We start from the raw sequence: 22,115 nt of genomic DNA on the forward strand, positions 1-22,115 counted from the left end.
TGGATAAAAGAGAAGGAGATGTGGAAAGGAGAGGGAGATGGGGAGAGGAGAAGATGGGAAGAGAAGGGGGGGGAGAGGAGAAGGAAATGGGGAGAAGAGAGGGAGATGGTGAGGAGAGGGAGATGTGGTTAGAGAGATGGACATGTCGGGGGGACAGGGAGATGAGGCGAGGGAGATGTGGCTGGGAGAGGAAGATATGGCAGGGAGAGGAAGATGTTGAGAGGAGAGGGTGATGTGGAGAGGAGAGGGAAATGTGAAGGGCAGTGCTTAGTACGGTACTCTGTACATAGGAAGCAGTCAATAAATACCAGTGATTATGAGGGAAGTGTGGATGGCAGAAGGAAGCACACAGGGGAAAGGGATCTATGAAGGAGTGAGCGAGACAGGGAGGGGAGCAGGAGAGACAGGCGAGGAGAGGGAGGCAGGAGAGGAAGGCAGGGAGGAGAGAGGGAGAGAGGGAGATAGGGGAGAGGGAAATGTGGAGGCTACCGATCAAGATGGAATGCTGCGATTTCTGCGTTGTGCCTCTGGAAGTCGATGAAGTAGAAGAAGTCTTCTGGTGTCTCTTCCTCCCGCAGCTGTCTGGAAGGAGGGAAAGGGTTACAGGCAGGATAGAATTCCCTCCCGACTGACTACCTCCCATGGACTCTTCCTGGCTATGGGGGGAAAGCTCATGAATAATGCTGATGGTATTTATTAAACGCTTGTGTTATTAAGGGTAGATTAGCTTGTATCTGCCCCAACACTGAGCACAGGGCTTAGCAGAGATTAAGTCCTTAAATACCAGAGTGATGAATACCATGTGCTAAGCGCCGGGGCAGATACAAAATAATCAGGTCGCACACAGTTCCTTTCCCACCCAGGGCTCACAAAGTTTAAGAGAAAGGGAGAACATATACGATGATCAGATCAGACCCAGCTCCACATGAGGCTCAAACAGTTTAAGAGAGAATGGGTCACCCCCATTTTACAGCTGAGGAAATTGAGACCTAGAGAGAGGTTAAGTGACTTACCCAACTTCCCACCCCAGGCAAGTGGAGGAACTGGGATTAGAACCTAGGTCTCCCAACTCCCAGTCCTGTGCTCCTCCCACTGCGCCACCTCCTCTGTTCCTTGACTAGAGGGATGTGTTTGGGAATATCATGTCGGAAATAGGGCTGGTGGTCGCTTACCTCATTGGCTTGAACATGGCTTTCCCAAAGTCCTGGAACCTCAGCACCAGTTTCAGGTGGACGCCACTGGGCTTGACAACTGAGACGGCACCAGAGGGCGAGAGGACAAGTTAAAGGCTGCTTCCCTAGAGGTCAGCAGACTGCCCTCCCTCACCAGTGGACACTTTGGGCTCCCAACTGTAGCGGACAGGCTGAGTGTCGATGCCCAGCTGGGATCCTTCCCCTCTACCCCATTTTTTTAACGTTACTTGTTAAGCGCTTACTAAGTGCCAGGCACTGTAAGAAGCACTGGGGTAGATACAGGCTAATCAGGTTGGACTCAGTCCCTGTCCCAAGTGGCACAGACTTATCGCCCATTTTATAGATGAGGGAACTGAGGCAGAGACAAGTGAAGTGACTTGCCCAAGGTTACACAGCAGACAAGTGGCCTACAAGTGGCCTTCTGACTCCCAGGCCTGTGGTCTATCCACTAGGCCACACTGCTTCTCTGAGACCTGAGCATCAAGGCCATCCCAGGACAGTTTCCAGGGTCAGTTGTACAGTTCTATGACCCCGGCAGCAGAAGCCAAGAGGCCACGCCTGAGGGAAGCCACTACCCGGTGGACCTCTCTTGTTGTTTCCAGTTGCCTCTTCCCCAGCAATCGCTATCCCTCTGGCCCCCAAAGCTTTTCAGGGTTACTGGTGCCTATTGTGGCACATGAAGGGGAAGCAGGATCTGGGTAGGAACAGTGGATGGGAAAAAAGGAGAGTGAGGAGAGGAAAGGGCATCGGACTGGCCAAAGAAGTTGGTCCTGTGAGTCACGATGGGGGGGCAGGAATCCCCGCGAGCACTGTCCCAGGGCATGTGCCAACTTGCCCAGTGACTCAGCCTGCCCTGGGCAGTGGATGTGTGTCAGGGGCTGAGGAGGGGCAGGAGGATCAGGAGGGGATCACTTACTTTGGCTGCAGTCACACGCTCCCATCAGAGCCTTTTCGTCCTGACTGTAGTCTGCCAAAGAAACGGTGCTGAGTGAGAAGCTGGGGGGGCGGTGGGTGCTGCTCCACCTAGTCAGCCCCTCTCCCTTCCCTGGCCGGGTCTGGGAGTGACCATGCCACAAAGAAACCCCTCTCTACCCCCAGCCTTGAATCCAGAGGCTGCAGTCCCCTTCACCCAACACACTGGGGACAATCGGAAGAGGCCGATGAAGTCGGTGATGATTTCAGAAGGTCTCACGTGTCCTCCGCTTCACCTCCCCACCCCCATCCCCCCACTACACTGGGTTCTAATCCCGGCTCCCCCACTGGCCTGTTGTGTGACCTCTACCCAGTCACTTAACTTCTCTGGGCCTCAGTGTCTGCATCTGTAAAATGGAGTATGGTGCCCCTTCTCCCTCCCCCTTGGACTATGACCCCTTGTGGGGTGGGAACTGTGTCTGATGTGATTATCCTGTCTTGACCACAGTGCTTAAATAATAATGACGGAGATGATGATAGGGAACGTCTGTTTTTTGTTATATCATACTCTCCCAAGCGCTTAGTAAAGTGCTCTGCACACGTAAGCGCTCAATAAATATGTATGAATGAATGATGATGATAATAATAATAAAAGTGAAGTGCTCAAGCTGGCCCAAGCTCACTCCAACAGGCCAGCGGCAGGGCTGGGATTAGAAGCCAGGTCCTCTGACTCTCAGGCCTGGGCTTTTTCCACTAGGCCTCACGGCTTCTGCCCGCCGGCACGTGGGAAGTGCCTCATGAGTACCAAAGCAGTCATTACCACCCGCACTGCGTCGTGGCAGGGCACGAGGGCACCTCACCGGCGCTGATGGTGCTCAACCGCCTCATGTCCCGGAGGAGGGCATCCACGGCGGGGCCGGCCCGGGGGTAGAGCCCGTTCCGGTCGATGCCCAGGTGGAACTGAAGCCAGCTGGCCTCCAGGCGGAACTGTAGCGGGGGCTCCGGGGATGTCAGGTTCAGCTCCTCTCGGTACATTCTGTGGCGCCTGAGGAAACAGAGAAAGCTCGCTGTAGGCAGAAAATCTGCCTGCCATAGTGTTAAGTGCTCAATAAATAATAATGATGGAATTCATTAAGCGTTGGGGTAGATACAAACTAATCCGGTTGGATGCAGTCCCCGTCCCACGTGGGACTTACAGTCGTAATCCCCATTTTACAGATGAACTAACCGAGGCCCAGAGAAGTGAAGCGACTTGCCCAAGGTCACATAGCAGACATGTGGCAGAGCTGGGATTAGAACCCAGGTCCTTCTGGCTCCCAGGCCCATGCTCCATCCCTAGGTCACACTGCTTCTCGAGTGAATGAATTAGTGGATAAATGAGGATTCCCAAGCTCAGGGACTTGCTGGAAGGAGGGAACCTGCCTACCAGCTCTGTTGGAGTGTCCTCTCCCAAGCGTTTAGTACAGTCCTGTGCACACAGGAAGCACTCAATAAAACCTCTGGTGGAATGAGGGAGAACAGCCAGGATACCCCATGCTGGCGTGGTGGCCTAGTGGAAATAACCCAGGTTCAATCCCTGGCTCTGCCACCAGTCTGCTGTGGGACCTGGGGCCACTCACTTCTCTCTAGGCCTCAGTTTCCACATACATTCATTCAGTCGTATTTATTGAGCACTTACTGTGTTCAGAGCACTGTGCTAAGTAAGCACTTGGGAGAGTACAATACAATAAACGGATTCATTCCCTGCCCACGATGCACTTACAGTCTAGATTGAGGGGAAACAGACATTAATATAAATAAATATATGATAGATATTGACATTAGTGCTGTGGGGCTGGGAGGAGTGGATGAATAAAGGGAGCAAGTCAGGGTGACACAGAAAGGAGTGGGAGAAGAGGAAAGGGGGTGCTTAGGGGAAGGCCTCTTGGAGAAGAGGTGTCCTTAATAAGAATTTGAAGCAGGGAAGAGTAATTGTCTGTCGGATTTGAGGAGGCAGGATGTTCCGGGCTGTAAGCGGGATGTGGGTGAGGGGTCGTTGGTGACACAGTCGAGATCTAAGCACAGTGAGAAGGTTAGCATTAGAGAAGCAAAGTGTGTACTATCTGTGTTCTATCCCACTTCTAAGCCTCCATTTCCTGATCTGTAAAAAGGGGGTTTAACACCTGGTCCCCTCTTCCTTAGACTATGAGCCTGTTGTGGGACAGGGGCTATGTCCCATCTGCAAACACTATAACAGTGATAGGCACAAAGGAAGCGCTTACCATTTCAAAAGGAGCCTCAGTACTTGTTAAGGTGACTGCAAGCAATGGGGAAATTAACAGAAGGTGTGGGGAAGGAAGGAAGGATTTATCTTTTGAGAAACTGGAGGCAAAATCTTATATGTCATATTTTGTACAGTACAGAAAAAAAATCAGGATTTGGGTGTATAATAATCATTCTATTTATTAAGCACTTGCTATAATAATAATACTAGTAATACTAATAATGACTGTCCGCTAAGCAGAAGACTGGCAGCCAGTCAGCAAATCACTCTCTCGCCCCCTTTCCCCTTCATTTCCTTGTATCCTCTTCCTCTTTTTTTTAATCCTAGGTTTCTGTCCTTTTACTCAGCTCCTCGTCTTTCTCTTCCTACCTCTGCCTTGCCCTCATACATACTTACATTATGGCTTCTAATCCCGGATCTGCCATTCACTTACTGCGTGACCTCAGGCAAGTCCTTAGCCTCTCTGGACCTCAGTTTCTTTATCTGAAAATAGAGATGAAAGGACAAGGGCTTTCTGATGTGACAGTGCTCAGCACACAGTAAGTGCTGAATAAATACCAACGATTGAGCTCTCTCATGCTCAGTACATTGCTTGACGCATAGTAAATCCTTAGTAAGTAGCATTATTTCCCTGCCTTCCAAGTTCCCCCAGTTTCTTCGGATGGACCCCCGCCCCCAGTTATGATTATTACTATTGGCACAAAATAGCAGTGTGTCATGATGGGTGGGGATGGAGCTGGATTCTCCCTGTGCTTACGCTAATAAATCTGTGGGTTAATGAGGCTTTTGGGAACAGCTTTTATCAAAGCCATTCATGTTCAAGCATGAACTTATACAGAGTCTGGGTGGATGAATGCGTGGGAGGATTGAGGAGAGAGCAGGGAGGGGGGTTTGGGTGCTTTGGATGTTCTAGAGAAGCAGCGTGACCTGGTGGATAGGGTACAGGCCTGGGAGTCAGAAGGCCCCGGGCTCTAATCCAGGCTCTGCCACATGTCTGCTGTGTTACCTTGGGCCAGTCACTTCACTTCTCTTTGCCTCAGTCACCGCGTCTGTAAAACGGGGATTAATAATAATAATGTTGGTATTTGTTAAGCGCTTACTATGTGCCGAGCACTGTTCTAAGCGCCGGGGTAGACATAGGGGAATCAGGTTGTCCCACGTGGGGCTCACAGTCTCAATCCCCATTTTACAGATGAGGGAACTGAGGCACGGAGAAGTTAAGTGACTTGCCCCCAGTCACACAGCCGACAAGGGGCAGAGCTGGGATTCGAACTCATGAGCCCTGACTCCAAAGACGGTGAGCCCCATGTGGGACATTTACTGTGTCCAACCTCATTAGCTTGTATCTACCCCAGCACTTAGTGCAGTCCCTGGCCCATAGTAAGTGCTTAACAAATACCATTTAAAAAAAAATGAGGGCTTGTGATTTTAATAAAATTTTTTCGGGTGATTTATTCACTCATTCAGTTATATTTCTTGAGCGCTTATTGTGTGCAAAGCACTGTACTAAGCGCTTGGGAGAGAAAGATATAACAATAAGCAGGCATATTCCTGGAGAGACTGAAGAACGGGACTTACCCATGCACCGTGGCTCAAAGTCAAACAATTCAGCAGCATTTGGTGCAGGGGGGGCTTGGATGGGGGTGCCGGTTTCCATTTGGGAACAGGCTAATTCTGAAACCGGCTGATGACATTCTGTGAAGGTTGCCCGCATTTACGAGCAACATACATTATGCCTCAAAGTGCCCGAGAGGAGATCGATACATATAAATGCTTTCCCTCGGATAAAGGCAAAGTTAAACAAGGGCAAATGTCTGAGTTGAAGACAGTGGTTTCGAATAAGAGCTAGGAAAAAAAAGGTCAAATAACTGTGGTATTTGGTAAATCCTTACTATGGCATGGCCTAGTAGAGAAGAAGCTCGGCCTAGTGGCAAGAGCATGGGCTTGGGAATCAGAGGGAGAGGGTACTAATCCCGGATCTGCCACTTGTCTGCTGGGTGACCTTGGGCATGTCACTTAACTTCTCTGTACCTCAGGTGCCTCATCTGTAAAATGGGGATTAAGACTGTGAACCCCATGTGGAACAGGGACTGTGTCCAACCTGATTGCCTTGTATCTACCCCGGTGCTTAGAACAGTGCTTGGCACATAGTAAGTGCTTAACAAATACCATCATCATCATCACGGGGCTCATACAGTTGAATCAGGTTGGACACAGTCCCTGTTCCCCATTGGGATCACAGTTTGGGGATTGGTGTGTGTGGAGGGGAGCAGTGGAGAAGATATTTAATTTCCATTATACAGATGAGGAAACAGGGGCACAGAGAAGGATTTAATACATTGTTCTGCACATAGTAAGCACTCAGTAAATACGACTGACTGACTGACTCACTGACACAGTCCATGTCCCACACAGGGTTCACAGTCAATCTCCATTTTACAGATAAGGGAACTGGGGTCCCAGACAAGTCAAGTGACTTGCCCAGAGTCGCATAGTAGACAAGTGGTGGAGATGGGATGAGAACCCAGGGCATTCTGCCTCCCAGGCCCGGGCTGTAGCCACTAGGCCACGCTGCTTCTTAAATGAACAGACATGACCCCTGCCTTCAGCCTCACAGTGGGGACACAGACATTCAAATAACTTACAGATGGAGGGACAGTGACGTAATAGCAAATGAACCACGTGTATTTTCCAGTTAGGCTAGAAAAGGATGATGTCTGTGGGTGGGGAAGGCTGCTGTTGAAGGATGTTAACTAAGTGGCCCCAGGCAGGGATTTCCTTTTCAATTCTCGCAATGTATTTGCTCAGCAAACACCCCCCTGATTTTCTGAGCCTAATGGCTCAATGGGCCTGTCATCTAGCTGTTTGGAAAAGTAAATAATGATGGCATTTGGGGCTTACTATTTTTACAGTACCTGTTAAATGCTTTCTCTATGTCAAGCACTGTTGTGAGTACCGTTTAGATATATAATGATAATAATGGAATTCGTTAAGCACTTACTATGTGTCAACCACTGTCCTAAGCTCTGGGGTAGCCGTGAGCTATTCAGGCTCCCACATAGGGCTCTTAATCCTTTGTAGATGGTAGGTGCCAAGCACTGAGGTAGACGGAAAAGAATCAGGATGGGTACAGTCCCAGCCCCACACAGGGCTCACCGTCTAAGAGGGAGGGAGAACGAGTAGTTTGCCCTCATTTTACAGATGGGGAAACCAATGCCCAGAGAAGCCAAGTGACTTACCTCGGGTCGCCCAGTAGGCAAGTGGCAGGGCGGGGATTAGAAGCTGGGTTTCCCGGCTTTCTGTCCTGTTGCTCTTTCCAATAGGCTACTCTGCCTGAGGATGATCCTGACAGGACCACTTCCTTTTGGAGAGGCGAACCCACTTTCTGAGGGAGACCGCGTCTCTGTGGAAAGGATTCTGCTGCCGCTGCTGCTGCCGCCACCACTCTTCAGAGAGGGCAGAGAGGTGGAGACCGGTCTCCCTCGTGGGGCCCTGTGCCAATTATTATTATGACTATTATAATTTTGGTATTTGTTAAGCACTTACTTTGTGCCAAATACTATTCTAAACTCTAGGGTACATTCAAGATAGGGCTTACAGTCTAGATAGGATAGGAGCAAGCTTTCAGGCTCTCTTCTCCCTCCTCCCATCATTTTTCTGCCACCTCTTCCCACTTCCTTTTTTAAATAGTGCCTGTTCAGGGCTTACTGTGTGCCAGGCACTGTACTAAGCGCTGGGGTAGCTGCAAGCTGATTAGGTTGGATGCAGTCCCTGACCCCCATGGGGCTCACCATCTTCATAATTTTACCGATGAGGAAACTGAGGCCCAGAAAAGTGAAGTGACTTACCCAGGTCACACAGCAGACAAGTGACGGAGCTGGGATTAGAACGGGTCCTGCTGCCGTCCAGACCCGTGCTCTATCCACTGGACCGTGCTGCTTCTACAACCCTTGGTCAGATGGGGTTCTTTAGGATGTCAGTTCACAAATCAATTGTGCAAAATACCTAAACAATTTTCGCTTCACCGCCTTCTGCTTTCCAAAAGCCCATCTGTTTCTTGGGTAAGCTTGTCTACGGTTCCTTAACGTGTGCAGTCTGTCATCATGCCCTTTTTCCTCCCACCCCTTCGACTTTCCCTTTGATTGGCTGCTGCCGGACTTTAACCGAATTCACAGCTGGGAGCTGGGAGGCTGCGATTCAAATCCAGTTACGCTATTTCCAGCCTCCTGTCTCCCCCGGTCACTGCCTCCCCATTACCCCCGCTCTACCCGCCGCCCTTGTTGGGATCTCTCCTACCTGGTGAAAAGGACACTGGCAAGTTCACACTTCCTACCACTGCCTCTCAAGGTGCTCAGGTCCAAACCAAGACGGGCCCTAGAATGCCATCCTCTAAGAGAAGCGGCGTGGCTTTTTGGATAGAGCACAGGCCTGAAAAGTCAAAAGTACCTGGGTTCTAATCCCAGCTCTGCCACTTCTCTGCTGTGTGATCTTGGGCAAGTCACTTTACTTTTCTGTGCCTCAGGTACCTCATCTGTAAAAAAAAAAAATGGGGATTAGAATTTGGAGCCCAAAGTGGGTCAGGGACTGTGTCCAATCTGATTGACTTGTATCTCCCCCAGCGCTTCTGCTCTCAGTATGACACCTGGAGAGTTTCCAGTCCTCTACCAGTCTCAGCTATGGGAGGGAGAGTCAAGCAGGGCCATACCCATTCCATTCCTAGCTTGGGCAGTGGCTAATAAGGGGAAGGCAATCTGCTAAAAGTCAAACTTCGCCGGTGCTAGGCCGCAGCAGCATGGGAGAGAGTTGAATGCGGGGACTCAAGCTGACTGCGTGGAAGGAGGCCATAGTAAACCACTTCCATATTTTCACCAAGAAAACTCTATGGATACACCACCAGAATGACTGCAGATGGAGGTGGGGCGTTCTGGGAGAGATGCGTCCACGGAATTGCTATGGGTCGGAAACCACTCAACAACATAAGGCAAGACTCCAGGCCTTAAAACAGTGCTTGGCATACAGTAAGCACTTAAGTACCATAATTATTATTATTATTTTTTATTATACATGGTTGGATCCATGTGGTGCTCTCAGTCCTAATTCCCCTTTTACAGATGAAGTAACCGAGATCCAGAGAAGTTAAGTAACTTGCCCAAGGTTACACAGCTGACAAATAGCACAGCTGGGTTTAGAACCTGGGTCATTCTGACTCCCAGGCTCATGCTCTGTCCACTAGGCTACACTGCTTGTTCTCATTTTCCTTACTCTTACCCCATCCTCATGCCTTCTCTGGTACTCCCTCTCCCTTCACCTCCTGCGGGAACTGCCCTCCCCATCTTCCAAGCCCTTCAGAAATTACATTTCTTCCAAGAAGCCTTCCCTAATAATGTCTCATTTCCCCAACCTCTTTCCCCTCCTAAAGCCACTTCAGCAACTAAGCACTTATACTCACCCCTTCTCCACACTGTAGTACGCATGGACATATATTTAAACTCTATTGCTTCCCCGACCTGAAATGTATTTTACCCTCTGTCTCCCCTGTGAGACTGTGAACTCTTTGACAGCAGGGCTCATGTCTGTCTACTGATGCTATTGTGCTCTCCCAGCTGCTCTGCATGGAGTTAGCGCTCAGTGAATATTATTGATTGATGGAAAAAATTAAAAGTAGGAAAAACACAAGAGGTAGCTCTTTGGAACTTGGCCGGGGAGACTGTGGCACTAACTAAGCGGGTGGAGTTAATTTGGGATCGAGACCAGTGCTCTCCCGAGCAGGATTTCACGGTGAGTTACTGAGCAAGTCACATAATGTCCCTGAGTCTCGGTTTCTCCATCTGTACAATGGGAATGATCCTACCCATTCCTCAAGGATATTCTGAGGATACAGACCAGCCTAATCCTCACCCTCATATAGCCCTACCCTCCTAAATTCTGGGACTTTAAGCATCCCGCTCAAGCATTTTGGTAGGGGGATGACAGAGCTGGACTGTAAATCAATCAGTGGTATTTTTTGAATGCTTACTGTGTGCAGAGTGCTGTACTAAGTGCTTGGGAGAGTACAGTATAACAGAGTTAGTAGCGTGTCAGTAGGGGGATGGTGGAGCCACATTGTCAATCAATCAATTGTATTTATTGAGTGCTTACTGTGTGTTGAGCACTGTACTAAGAGCTTGGGAGAGTACGAGAGAACAGAGTTGGTAGAAATGTTCCCTGCCCATAGTCTAGAGACTGTCAGCTTCTTGAGGGCAGGTTCCTGTCGATCAACTCTACTGGACTCTCCCAAGGATGTAGTATGGTGCTCTGCCCACAGCAGGCATTCAATAACTAACTGTAGCAGTATGTCTAAAATGCTTACTTTGTGACAAGCACTGTACTAAGCACTGGGATAGATGCAGTATATGCAGATCACAACAAGTCCTCATCTCACACGGGGCTCAAGGTCTGAGGTGGAGAGAGAACAGGCATTGAATGCCCCTTTTACAGATGAGGAAACTGAGGCATAGAGAAGAGAAGGGAATGGTTCAAGGTCACCCAGCAGGCAAATGGCACAGGCAGAATTAGAACCCAGGTCCCCTGACACCCAAGCCCATGTTCTTTTCATTAGGCCACACTGCTTGCTGCTGATAAATGCCACCGATTGATACATTCTACCAATGGAAATGAGTATATCATGGGAATTTACCTGGAGGAACCATTGGCCCCTGAAAGCTGATAGCCTGCCTACTTCCCCAAAAGAGAACTAAGCCAGACACAGTGCACGTGCGCTCACAGTGTTTTCATTACAACTGTACAACATCCCACCTTGCCTTCCTTCACTCTGGTTTCCAGTCCCCTCCCCACTTCCGTATTTGCCCCCACAGAAATAGACGGTGGTTCCAGAGATTGTAGGATTCCCAGTAGAAAGCTGTCACTATTATCCAGGCAATAGGAGGAATGTCAGAGGAGAAAGGCTAAGATAGACACAACTACTATAATAATAATAATTGTGGTATTTGTTAAGCACTCACTATGTGCCCGGCACTGTACTAAGCGCTGGGGGAACACAAGCAAATGGGGTTGTACAGAGTTGGACCACTCAGGGGAAGCCTTCTAAAAGAACCTACTTTATCCAGGAACCTGGTGGGATTGAAATTATGTGGCGTGCCTTCTCCCTCTTTAAAGCCCAAGGAATGGGAGAAAAACACGAGCCTCCACTGTAATAAAGGGCTGGGTTTTCAGCTCGGGCGACCTAAGGAAATGAAGAAATCCTAAGCCCCACCACCTCTGCTTTTCACACACACCAGTTGTGGTAGAAGGAGTTGGTCTCCAGTCAAGTTTTGAAAAGTCATTTCCTGTATGGGTTCCTCCACGTCCCGCTGGGTCTCTCTGCCAAGCCAACACCAGGGCTCATTCTGCAAAACGGTAAGCGGGCGCTGCCCACACAACTCTGCGGTTAGCAATTAAGATGACTCGAGAAACTGCTCGGGTTTGGGGAAGGCAGATCCGCCCAATCCAGGCCTGTGGGACGGGTGCGGGAAGAGAGATCAGACAGCAGATGGGAGCTGATGTTTGATGAAGCGTTTCTGCATTTTCCTTTCCCTCGGTCTCTTTCTCACCCTCCTCCACACCGCTCCCTCCCCTCTGTCGTTTCCTGGGCACGGCCCTATCCAGACTCGTCAAAGCCTCCCCTCAGAGGGCATCTCTGAGAACTCGGACAACCTGCTCCCCCTTCCTCCTGGAACAACTGTCACTTTTAACGAGCTGCCCAGGCTCTCTGCTATGATTTTCAAACCAGAATCCAGGGCCGGGGTGTTCTTGCTGTGACAGCAAGTATGTGGGAGGAGAAAGGAAGAGCGTGGCTTCTGACGGGTAATGCCAACCGGAATCCTGGAAATGGATTCACCTCTAGACTGGAATCTCGTTATGGGCAGTGGATCTGCTAATTCTGTTGTATTGTACTCTCCCAAGTGTTGAGTACAGTGTTCTGTCTATAGGAACCGCTCCATAAACAAATACTTCTGATGGACTGATTAATCTGGAGCTACAGGAAATGGAGATGTCTGTCCCCGGAGGACAAGGAATGAATTCGATGACAAAGGGGAAAGGATGAGAAAGTCACAATTGCTGGTCCTTCATACGTCTGACCTAGTGTGACAAGACAGCAAGGTTACTAAAGAACTGATTCAGAGGGAAAAGTAGGGGCATGTAAACACATCCGGAGAGAGACATCCTTCGTTCAGAAGATGCCACCACTGACAGTAAAATCCTTTCTCACATATGTCAGTTTTTCACACCCCACAACCTAGATAAAAATCTCAACAATCAGAGTGTCATCTTTCAAGCAAAAGACCCCAACACCTGCAAGAAATAAAGGAAAATTTCCTAAGAAATTTCCGAGAGGCTTGGGGGTGGGCAGAAACATGTTCCAGGGGTTAAAGAGGGACTTCTGGACTGTAAACACATCTCTAAACTGTAAGCTCATTGTGGGAAGGGAATGGATCTACCGACTCTTACAATGTACTTCCCCAAGCACTTAGTGCAGTGCTCTGCACGTAAGAGCTCAGTAAATACCATCGATCATGATGATGCTCTGCACACAGCAAGCACTTAATAAATACGACTGATCATTCTGGCAATCCTGCACTGTGTTCTGTTGACTACTTCACTGATTTAGTAGTGCCTGACTCCAACCTCAAGGCAACGTGGCTAATAAATCAATTTCTAAGCCAAGTTTTTGCCTAACGGCTATTGTATAAAATGTGGTCTTATATATATATGATGAGGAGGGGGTGGGAGAGACTTCGGGAAAGGGGGTGGGCTTGGGTTATCTCGGACACTGCGCGGGGGCGGGGCTTGTAGGGAATCTGCAGGGATGGTGGTAGACTGTAAGCTTGTTGTGGTCAGGGAACGTGTCTACCAACTCTGATATAATACTCTCCCAAGAGCTTAGAACTATGCCCCGCACACAATGAACGCTCAATAAGACTGATGGGTTGATTAAAAGAGTGGGGGGGGGCGGGGCAGGGGGGGGGTGAGTTGGAATTGACAGCAGAAATAGGGGATTGGGAATGAGAAGGGGAAACAAAATGTGCAGCATCACGAAGTGAAATACACCACTTTGCCTCACCCCCTCTAGACGGTAAACTCATTGCGGGGAGGGACTGGGTCTTTTAATCATTACATTGCACTTTTCCAAATGCTTACGACAGTCAGTCCTCTGCACACAGTAAGTGCTCAATAAATATAACTGACTGACAGATCCATCGGAGTTACCGGGGGATCACGCTGACATTTCAAGGACATTTCTAACAAAGGGGGAATGGAGGAGTTTGTCAGAAACCAGTTCTTTCCTGAATCGGTCTCTTCTCCGTGTCCTGTTGCGGCATCTATATCTCACTTATAGATGCTGGGAGCGGAGAGTCAAGCTTTCTTATCTGCTCTGCCACATCCCACCCACAAACCCTGAACTCTTCTTTACCCACCAAATGCAGCAAGGTCACCCACCTCATCGATCTCCCTCTAGAGCCAAGATAATTTCTCATTGCTAAATGTTTTTTGGGGACTGCAAGCTGCACCGTTTGCGGACCGTGTCCAAAATAGATAACTGAGCGGGTCGGTGATAGTGATTTTTGCTGCCCAAATTTCCTCCTGGGTATTTTCTGCGGTGTCCAAGTGACACTGAGAACAGGTTAAACAGCTAAACCAAAATAGCCACTGGAGGTATAAAGGTAAGAGTTCCCAAGTGGTTTGCCTCCGGTCTCCCCAGCATTGCCCCAAATCAAAATAGCAATGCCACTTACCCGCTGTGTGACCTTGGGCAAGTCACCAAACTTCTCTGTGCCTCAGTTTTCTCTTGTGTAAAATGGGGATTCAATACCTGCTCTAACCTTCTACTTTGACTGTGAGCCCCATATGGGACAGAGACTGTGTCCAACCTGATTATCTTGAATCTACCAAGGTGCTTGGTCCAGTGATTGACACACAATAAACCCTGAATGAATATCACAATTATTATGTCCTTGAAGCCTCTTGCTTTGGGGTAAGTTTCCAATCCTTTTCTTTTCCTTATCAAAATATTCCTTGCCAGTCAGGTATCCACTGGCATTTATAGTGGAAATAAAGGTAACTCAAAATATCATAGCACACAGAACACTCGCAAATTGCCCCTGGAAGACCCACAGTGAACAACCAATCTATTCTGGTTTTCCTCTCCAGGTTCAAGCGGCAATGTCCACAGAAGTAGAATGGCAGTTGAACTTTGCTTCGGGGACTACGGCCAGTGGTTCTCTCTTTGGGAAAAGAAAATGAAATTCTTCTCTCTCTTGCTTACAGCCACTGAAAGTTATCTCCAACCTCACAAGCACCGCCTTTGGGGGAACTGCACAAACAGTGAAGTTCCAACAAGGGGTGGAGAAGCTTAGGGCTTCCGTTCCCTTCCATGGAGATCATACAATGGTCAGATTTCCTTCTGTTTTAAAATCTCTTGTTCGAAGAAAAGGAGAGAGTGGGGTGAGAGATATTTAGAAATGGAGTTTAGAAACGAGAAGCAGCATGCACTGGTGGAAAGACTCAGAGGACCTGGGTTCTCATCCCACCTCTGACAGCTTGCTGCGTGGCCTTGGGCAACTCACTCGACTTCTCTGGGCCTCGGTTACCTCATCTGTCTAATGGGGATCGACTCCTTCTCTCTCCGATTTAGTCCATTGCACCCACCACAGAGGCTGTTTATCACAATCTGGAAGCTTCCAGTCATAAGCACTCTGTCTCCCAAATCCTCTTTTCAAAAATAAGTCTCCATTGGGGAAACATCCAATTTAAACATATTTGATATTTTCCATTCCATTTTGGTTTGAAGCTTTTCTAACACCCTGCCGGATCGCCGCCTTCTATTGAGGAAGCGTGCAGCCCGACCGACATGTGAGGCAGACCCACTGCCGGAGGTGATAAAACTGCCTTCAAGTTGAAATGCTAGCCGGAGAAAATAACCGTTTCAAAGGGTGATCAGGGAGGCAATTCCCTCAGGCAGCGTGGCCTAGTTAGTAGAAGGAGCACAGGGTTGGCAGGTTCTACTAGTCCTAAATTGTATTTGGGATCTAGCTGGGCTACTGGACAGCTGTATGCCTCTGGGCAAAGCGCTCAACCTCTCTGAGCTCCCCCTCCCCTCATCTGTAAAATGGAGATTCAATCAGACCAGGGGGCCCAGGCAGGACGGCGGCGTCTATGTCCGGTCTGGTGATATTATATCCTTACTAGCACCTAGTAAGCCCTTAATAAAATGCCATTATTGGCCAGGAAAATTCTCTGACCCTTTCGGCACTGAAGAATACCTTTCTCCTCCTCTTTTTTTTTTTAAAAAAAATGGTATTTAAGTGCTTACTATGGCACTTTTCTAAGCACTGGGGTAGATACAAGGATTGGAGACAGTCCCTGCCCCATATGGGGCTCGCAGTCTTAATGCCCATTTTATAGATGAGGGAACTGAGGCACAGACAAGTGAAGTGATTTGCCCAGGGTCAGACAAGCAGACAGGTGGTGGAGCTAGGATTAGAACCTAGGTCTTTCCATCTCCCCAGCCTGGGCTCTTACCGTTAGGCCATGCTACTTCTCCTCTTCCTCCCGACCCAGACCCCTCCTCCCACCTCTGCTACCTCTCCAGGGTCCTGCCCTCCTTTGAATTTAGGACACGGGAAGATGACCATCAGAAGGAGAGGAGCGCTAAGGGGTTAAGCCCAAGCTCTGGGCTGAACCGAAAACTCAGAAGGGCTTTAATCCAACCCTCTCCCGGGTGTTGCCTTTGGGAAGCAAATCCTGGAAAACCAGTTCAGGGCCGGGGCTGGCCGAGAAACCGGACTACGGGGAAAAAAGTTGAGGGTGGAAAGCAAAGTGCGGGGCAGGGGTGGACGCGATGGAAAGGCTTTGGGGTGAAATTGGGGGGTGAGATTGGGGGGGGTGAGATTGGGGGGGAATGCAGTCCGGGAGGGGTCTTGGAAGGGAATGTGGGGTGAGAGAGGAGATGAAAACGCTCTGAGGAGAAACTGGGGGGTGGAAACTTTGGCTGGGTCTTCCTGGGGGTGGGATGGGGGGGATGTAGTCCGGGAGGGATCTTGGAAGGGAATGGTGGGCGATGGGGGCGATGAAAACGCTTTGGGGTGAAATTGGGGGATTGGGTGGAAACTTTGGCTGGGTCTTCCTGGGGGTGGGGATGGGATGGGGGATGCAGGCCGGGAGGGGCCATGGAAGTGAATGGGTCGGGGGGGGAGGGGAGCGATGAAAACGCTCTGGGGTGAAATTAGGGGGTGGGAGAGGGATGGAAACTTTGGTTGGATCCTTCAGGGGGTGGGATGGGGATGCAGTCCGGGAGGGGCCATGGAAGAGAATGCGGGGGGAGGCGATGAAAACGCTTTGGGGTGAAATTGGGGGTGGGTGGGAGGGGGATGGAAACTTTGGATCCTCCAGGGGGTGGGATGGGGGATACAGTCTGGGAGGGGCCATGGAAGGGAATAGGAGGGGGCGCGATGAAAACGCTTTGGGGTGAAATTGGGGGCGGGGGTGGGAGGGGGATGGAAATTTTGGTTGGATCCTCCCGGGGTGGGATGGGGGTGGTGGGAGGATGCAGGCGGGGAGGGGTCACGGAAAGGGATTGGGGGAGGGGGTTGTCCGGGGTCTGTCTGGGGCGGCGGGGGTGGCGGTGTCACCTATTCCAGCGGGCCAGCTTCCTCCGGTAGTAGCGCAGGGCGTCGCGGGCGTCGAGCAGCGGGCCCGCCGCCCCCAGGACCGGCCCGCGGTAGAGAGGATGGGCCAGCAGGCCGCGCAGCTTGGACGGGGCCGGCGGGGTGACCGCCCGGCCGGCCGGGGGAAGGCCCGGGGGTCCGGCCGGGGGGCAGGGGCAGGAGGCCGGAGGCCCCTGGGGCCTCAGCTGCCGTCGCACCTGGGGCCAGAGGTGGAAGTAGAAGTCGGCGGACAGCAGCGCCCCGAGCAGCAGCACGGTCAGCGGGCGGCGGCGGGACATCCCGCCGGGCACCGGGATGGGCACCGGGATGGGCACCGGGACGGGCACCGGGACCCTCCGATGGCCCGTCGGCAGGAGTGGGCAGGGCAGGGGTGGGCAGGGGTGGGCGCCCGCGCCAGGTGAAGTCCCGGCAGTGAGCCCGGGGGCCAGCAGGAGGAGGAGGAGGAGCCAGAGATAAAGCCGGGAGGAGAGCCGGGAGGAGGAGGAGGAGCGGAGGGGGAGCCGGGAGGTGCAATAGGAAAGCCGGGAAGAGGGAGAGGAGGAGGAGGAGGAGCAGGAGGAGGAGCAGCAATAGGAAAGCCGGGAGGACAGCCGGGAGGAGGAGGAGGGAGGAGAGCAGGGCAGCTGGATCCCGGGGAGGAGTACGGTTGCGGCGCTCGGAGCTTCTCCCAGAGGGGGCTGCTCTCCCTGCTCCCCCTTCTCCTCCTGCTGCTGCTGCTCCCCCTGCTCCTCCTCCTGCTCCGCTTGCTCTTCCTGCTGCTACTCTCCCTACTCCCCCTGCTCCTCCTCCTCCTCCTCCCCCGCTGCTGCTCCTGCTTCTTCTGCTCTCCCTTCCCCCTGCTCCTCCTCGTTCTGCCCCCTTGCTCTTCCTGCTGCTATTCTCCCTGCTCCCACTGCTCCTCCTCCTTCTCCCCTTGCTGCTCCTGCTCCTTCTGCTCCCCTTGCCGCTCCTGCTCTTCTCCCTGCTCCCGCTGCTCCCCCTCCTCCTCCCTCTCCTGCTCCTCCTGCTCCCCTTGCTCCTCCTGCTGCTGATCCTGCTGCTCCCCCTGCTCCTCCTCCCGCTTCTCCTGCTCCTTCAGCTCCCCTTGCTCTTCCTGCTGCTACTCTCCCTGCTCCCCCTGCTCGTCCTCCTCCTCCCCGCTGCTGCTCCTGCTCCTTCTGCTCCCCTTGGTCTTCCTGCTGCTATTCTCCCTGCTCCCACTGCTCCTCCTCCTTCTCCCCTTGCTGCTGCTCCTGCTTCTTCTGCTCCCCCCCCCCCGCTCCTCCTCCTTCTCCCTTTCCCCCGTTGCTGCTCCTGCTCCTCCTCCAGCTCTCCCTGCTACTGCTCCTGCTGCTCCCCCCTACTCCCCCCTGCTGCTGCTCCCGCTGCCCCCCACTCCTCCTTGCTCCTCCTGCTCCCCCTATTGCTGCTGCTCCTCCTCCTGCTGCTCCTGCAGCTGCAAGCAGGGAGGAAGGCTGTGTCCCGGCCTGGCAGCTGCCAAGGGAAGGGCAGCAAGGGGGGCAAAGGGTAAGGGAGGATTTTTATGCAACAGAGGCTCCAGGGTGCCCCGGACGTACTGTCCTCCGTGGGACAGGGGAAGAGGTCCGGCTCTCAGCCGCTTTTGGCCCTCCCTCCCTTCCTTCCTTCCCTCCACATGGGCCTGTCGGCTTTTCACCCCATCCCTGGCCTGGAGCCCGTACCTCTACCCTCCTACTACTCGCTGGCATCTGCCCCGCCGGGCACCTCCGGCCCACTCTCCCTGCCCAGTCCTGCCTCCACCAGGCTCCACGCCCTCCCCTGGCCTGACCTCGGCCATCGCCCCTCTTGCTCATCCTTCCTCTGGGGTCACTTAAGTGGGCATAAATAATGATAGATATAATAGTAAGATATAATCATAGTTGTTAGACACAATGTGTCAAGATCCTGGGGAAGATGCAATATGCATACATCCAAGGCCCTGTCACACCCGGGGCTCACCGGCCAGGGGGAGGGAGAACAGATATGGAATCCCCCTTTGACAGATGAGGAAACTGAGACACAGAGAAGAGAAGCGACTCATCCAAGGTCACACGGCAGGCAAGTGGCAGAGCCTGGATTAGAACCCCACTCTTCCGACTTCTAGTTGTGTGTTATTTTCACTGGGCTTCATAGATTCCCACCCATAGAGGATGGGTTGGGACATCAACCCTAAGAGGCAGAGTGGTCTAGTGGAAAGAGAGAGAGAGCCCGGGCCTGGGAGTTGGAAGGCCCTGGGTTCTAATCCCACCTCTGCCAATTGCTTGCTGTGTGACCTTGGGCAAGTCACTTTGCTTCTCTGTATATCTCAGTTTCCTCAGCTGTAAAAATGGGGATGCCTGTTCACCCTTTTACTTAGACTGTGAGCCCCCAGTATGGGACAGGGAGTGTGTCCAACCCAATTAATTTTTTACCTACCCCAGTGCTTAGAACAATGTATGCCACATAGTAAGCGCTTAACAAATACCCCTAAAAAAAAATCATCCCCTTTCATCGCTGCCTTGCCATCTTTCCAACCAAGAGGCTTCTTTAAACGGGGCTCCTGGGGGCCTCCAACCCTGATCCTGGCCTGGGTCAGTCCAAATGACCACTTCAGACTGACCCTTTCCATCTCCATGCTATAAGCTCTTCCCGGGGGGAAGCTGACTTGGCTCCTTGCCCGGGCAAGCAGGCTGCAGTCCCAAGATTTGGCTCAAAACTCAAGTTTCATCCATCCTCCTTCCCAGGGAACGACACACTTCACTGACCAGAGGTGGGTGGCCTCTTGCTATCAATCAATCCTATTTACCAAATGCTTACTGTATGCAGAGCACTGTACTAAGCCCTTGGGAGAATACAATATAACAGACACATTCCCTGCCCACAGCAAGAGGCATTGACCCCCCCACCAACTCCGGAATCTCCCTAAATCTGGTATTTGGGCGCAGCTTAACTCATAAATGCTCAGATACACCATGGTTACGGGCACAAAAACACAGTCTCCACCAGCGTCACTTTCCCCAATAACACCACGAGTCCTTATCTAAAAAACATGCAACTCATGCCAATGCGGAACTCACAGTTCCCTAATAATAATGATGATGGTGGTATTTAGAAAGTTTTTTTTACAGTGGGCCAAGCATTCTGCTGGGTAAAAGAGAATCAGACAGGTCACAGTCCCTGTCCCACAGTGGGCTCACTAATTAAGAGGGAGGGAGAATGGGTATCTTATCCTCATTTTACAGATCAGGAAACTGAAGCACAGGGAAGTTAAGTGACTTGCCTAAGGTCACAAAACAGCCAAGTGGCAGAGCCAGGATTAGAACTCAGGTCTCCTGGGTCCTATTCACTAGCCCATGTTGTCTTTCTGCCCCATATTTCTGGGGTGAGAGCTGTGGATCATTGAGAGTGGATGGGGGAGAAGGAACAGGAAGGGAAACATCGAGGAATGACAATTTCAAGGCAAACGGCAATAGCATTTTAAACATGAACATTTTCTGAAAAAGTGGACTGCATAATCAGTGAGCACATAAACAAACAACATGCAAATTAAATGAAAATTACCTCCTATTTCACCCTCTTGGGTGTGGTGTCCGGGACCTCTACTTTAGACTAAACAGCAAAAAGGAAAGAAATCTCTCCTTAAAGGTTTCTGAATTTTTTCTCTCTTCCCCAGTTGCCGGGAGCTCGAATAAAGGTGGCCTGGAAGCTCTGCAGCTTTACATCCCAGGTATTTTAGAGCCTGCAAAACCAGCAGTTTTGGGGCAGAGAACATGCTAACAATTCCTGTTATATTGTACTCTCCCAAGCACTTAAGTACAGTGATTGCACACAGCAAGCGTTCAATAAATAACACCGATTGATTAGCAGAGGGTTGTGCTGGGAAGCAGCCCGGTTAGCTGAACAAGCACGGGGCTGGGAGTCAGAGGGCCTGGGTCCTAAAATCCCGGCTCTGTCACTTGTCTGCTGTATGATTTTTGTCGTCATATTACTTCTCTGTGCCTCAGTTACCTCAGTTATCTGTAAAAGGGGGATTGAGACCGTGAGCCCCACAGGGGACAGAGACCACGTCCCGCTCCATTGTCTTGTATCCATCCCAGCGCTTAGTTCAGGGCCTGGCACATGGGAAGTGCTTAACAAATGCCATCATTATTATTATCACCTACCCCAGTGTTTAGTGCAGTTCCTGGTAAATAGTAAGCGCTTAAAAAATACCATAAAGGTAACAAAAAAACCAGAAGCAGCAAAACTCACTTCAACCTGGGAGCTACTGATGGAATAAATGGAAGCTGCTTTTCATTGCTGGCCATCACGGGATACTTTCATTCATTCAGAGATACTTACTGAGTGCTTACTTTGGGCAAAGACCTATATTAAGTGCTGGGGGAGAAAGGAGAAAAAAGGATGAAGACAGAGCAGTGTGGCCTAGTGGGAAGAGTACAGGACCAAGGAGCCAGGGAGCTCAATCCCAGTTGAGCCATTTGCCTACTGGGTTACCTTGGGCAAGTCACTTTTTCTCCTGCCCTCAGTTTCTTCAACTGTCAAATGGGGATTCAAAACCAGTGTTCCCTCCCCATTTAGTAAGAACCCAATGTGGGACTTGGACTGTGTCCCATCTGATTGGATAGCATCTACCTCGATGCTTGGCACAGTGCTTGGCCCATAGTAAGCACTTAAATATTACAAATCACCTTTCCCCGTCCTACCCTACCTCAGTGACTTCCTACGACAACCCAATCTGCACACTTTGCACTTCTAATAGCAACATTCACCGTACCTCAATCTCACCTGTCTTGAAGCCAACCTCCTGCACACATCCTGCTGCTGGACTGGAATTCCCTCCCCCTTCTTATCTGACAGACAGTCGCTCTCCCCACCTTCAAATCCTTATTACAAGCATATCTCCTCCAAGAGGCCTTCTGTGACTAAGCCTTCATTTCCCCTGAGCCCTCTCCCTTCTGCGCCACGCTAGCACCTGGATTTGTAGTCCATAAGCACTTGATATTCACCCCACCCTCAGCCCCAGAACACTTTTCTACATATTCAAAATGTATTTTAACATTGGTCTCC

The 22,115-nt window shown here is 50.9% G+C and overlaps 1 protein-coding gene and 1 long non-coding RNA gene across 9 annotated transcripts in view; one reads left to right on the forward strand and one right to left on the reverse strand.

The window, feature by feature from the left end:
• The window catches only part of FAM20A (FAM20A golgi associated secretory pathway pseudokinase), a 28,624-nt gene extending 11,079 nt beyond the window's left edge, over nucleotides 1–17,545 (reverse strand). The window contains exons 1-7 of one of the 8 annotated variants that reach the window (XM_029079868.1): nucleotides 8,217–8,832; nucleotides 7,608–7,860; nucleotides 4,802–4,851; nucleotides 2,966–3,150; nucleotides 2,110–2,160; nucleotides 1,173–1,251; nucleotides 490–582 (exon numbers count right to left, since the gene is read on the reverse strand). In XM_029079868.1, the coding sequence (XP_028935701.1) occupies nucleotides 490–582; nucleotides 1,173–1,251; nucleotides 2,110–2,160; nucleotides 2,966–3,140 (398 nt within the window). In that variant the 5' untranslated portion in view covers nucleotides 3,141–3,150; nucleotides 4,802–4,851; nucleotides 7,608–7,860; nucleotides 8,217–8,832. Of the gene's footprint in view, nucleotides 1–489; nucleotides 583–1,172; nucleotides 1,252–2,109; nucleotides 2,161–2,965; nucleotides 3,151–4,764; nucleotides 5,311–7,607; nucleotides 7,923–8,216; nucleotides 8,833–11,642; nucleotides 12,850–17,036 lie in introns of those variants that run through there. The other 7 variants (XM_029079867.2, XM_029079870.2, XM_029079869.2 and 4 more) reach the window with 7 other exon arrangements.
• LOC120638844 lies at nucleotides 17,259–20,859 on the forward strand. The gene is made up of 3 exons (XR_005660839.1): nucleotides 17,259–17,327; nucleotides 19,793–19,818; nucleotides 20,722–20,859. It is a non-coding gene; the product is annotated as an uncharacterized LOC120638844 (long non-coding RNA).
• The last annotated feature ends 1,256 nt before the right edge of the window (nucleotides 20,860–22,115 follow it).

The sequence above is a fragment of the Ornithorhynchus anatinus genome, chromosome 15, assembly GCF_004115215.2.
Source record: "Ornithorhynchus anatinus isolate Pmale09 chromosome 15, mOrnAna1.pri.v4, whole genome shotgun sequence".
Taxonomy (NCBI): Eukaryota; Metazoa; Chordata; class Mammalia; order Monotremata; family Ornithorhynchidae; genus Ornithorhynchus; species Ornithorhynchus anatinus.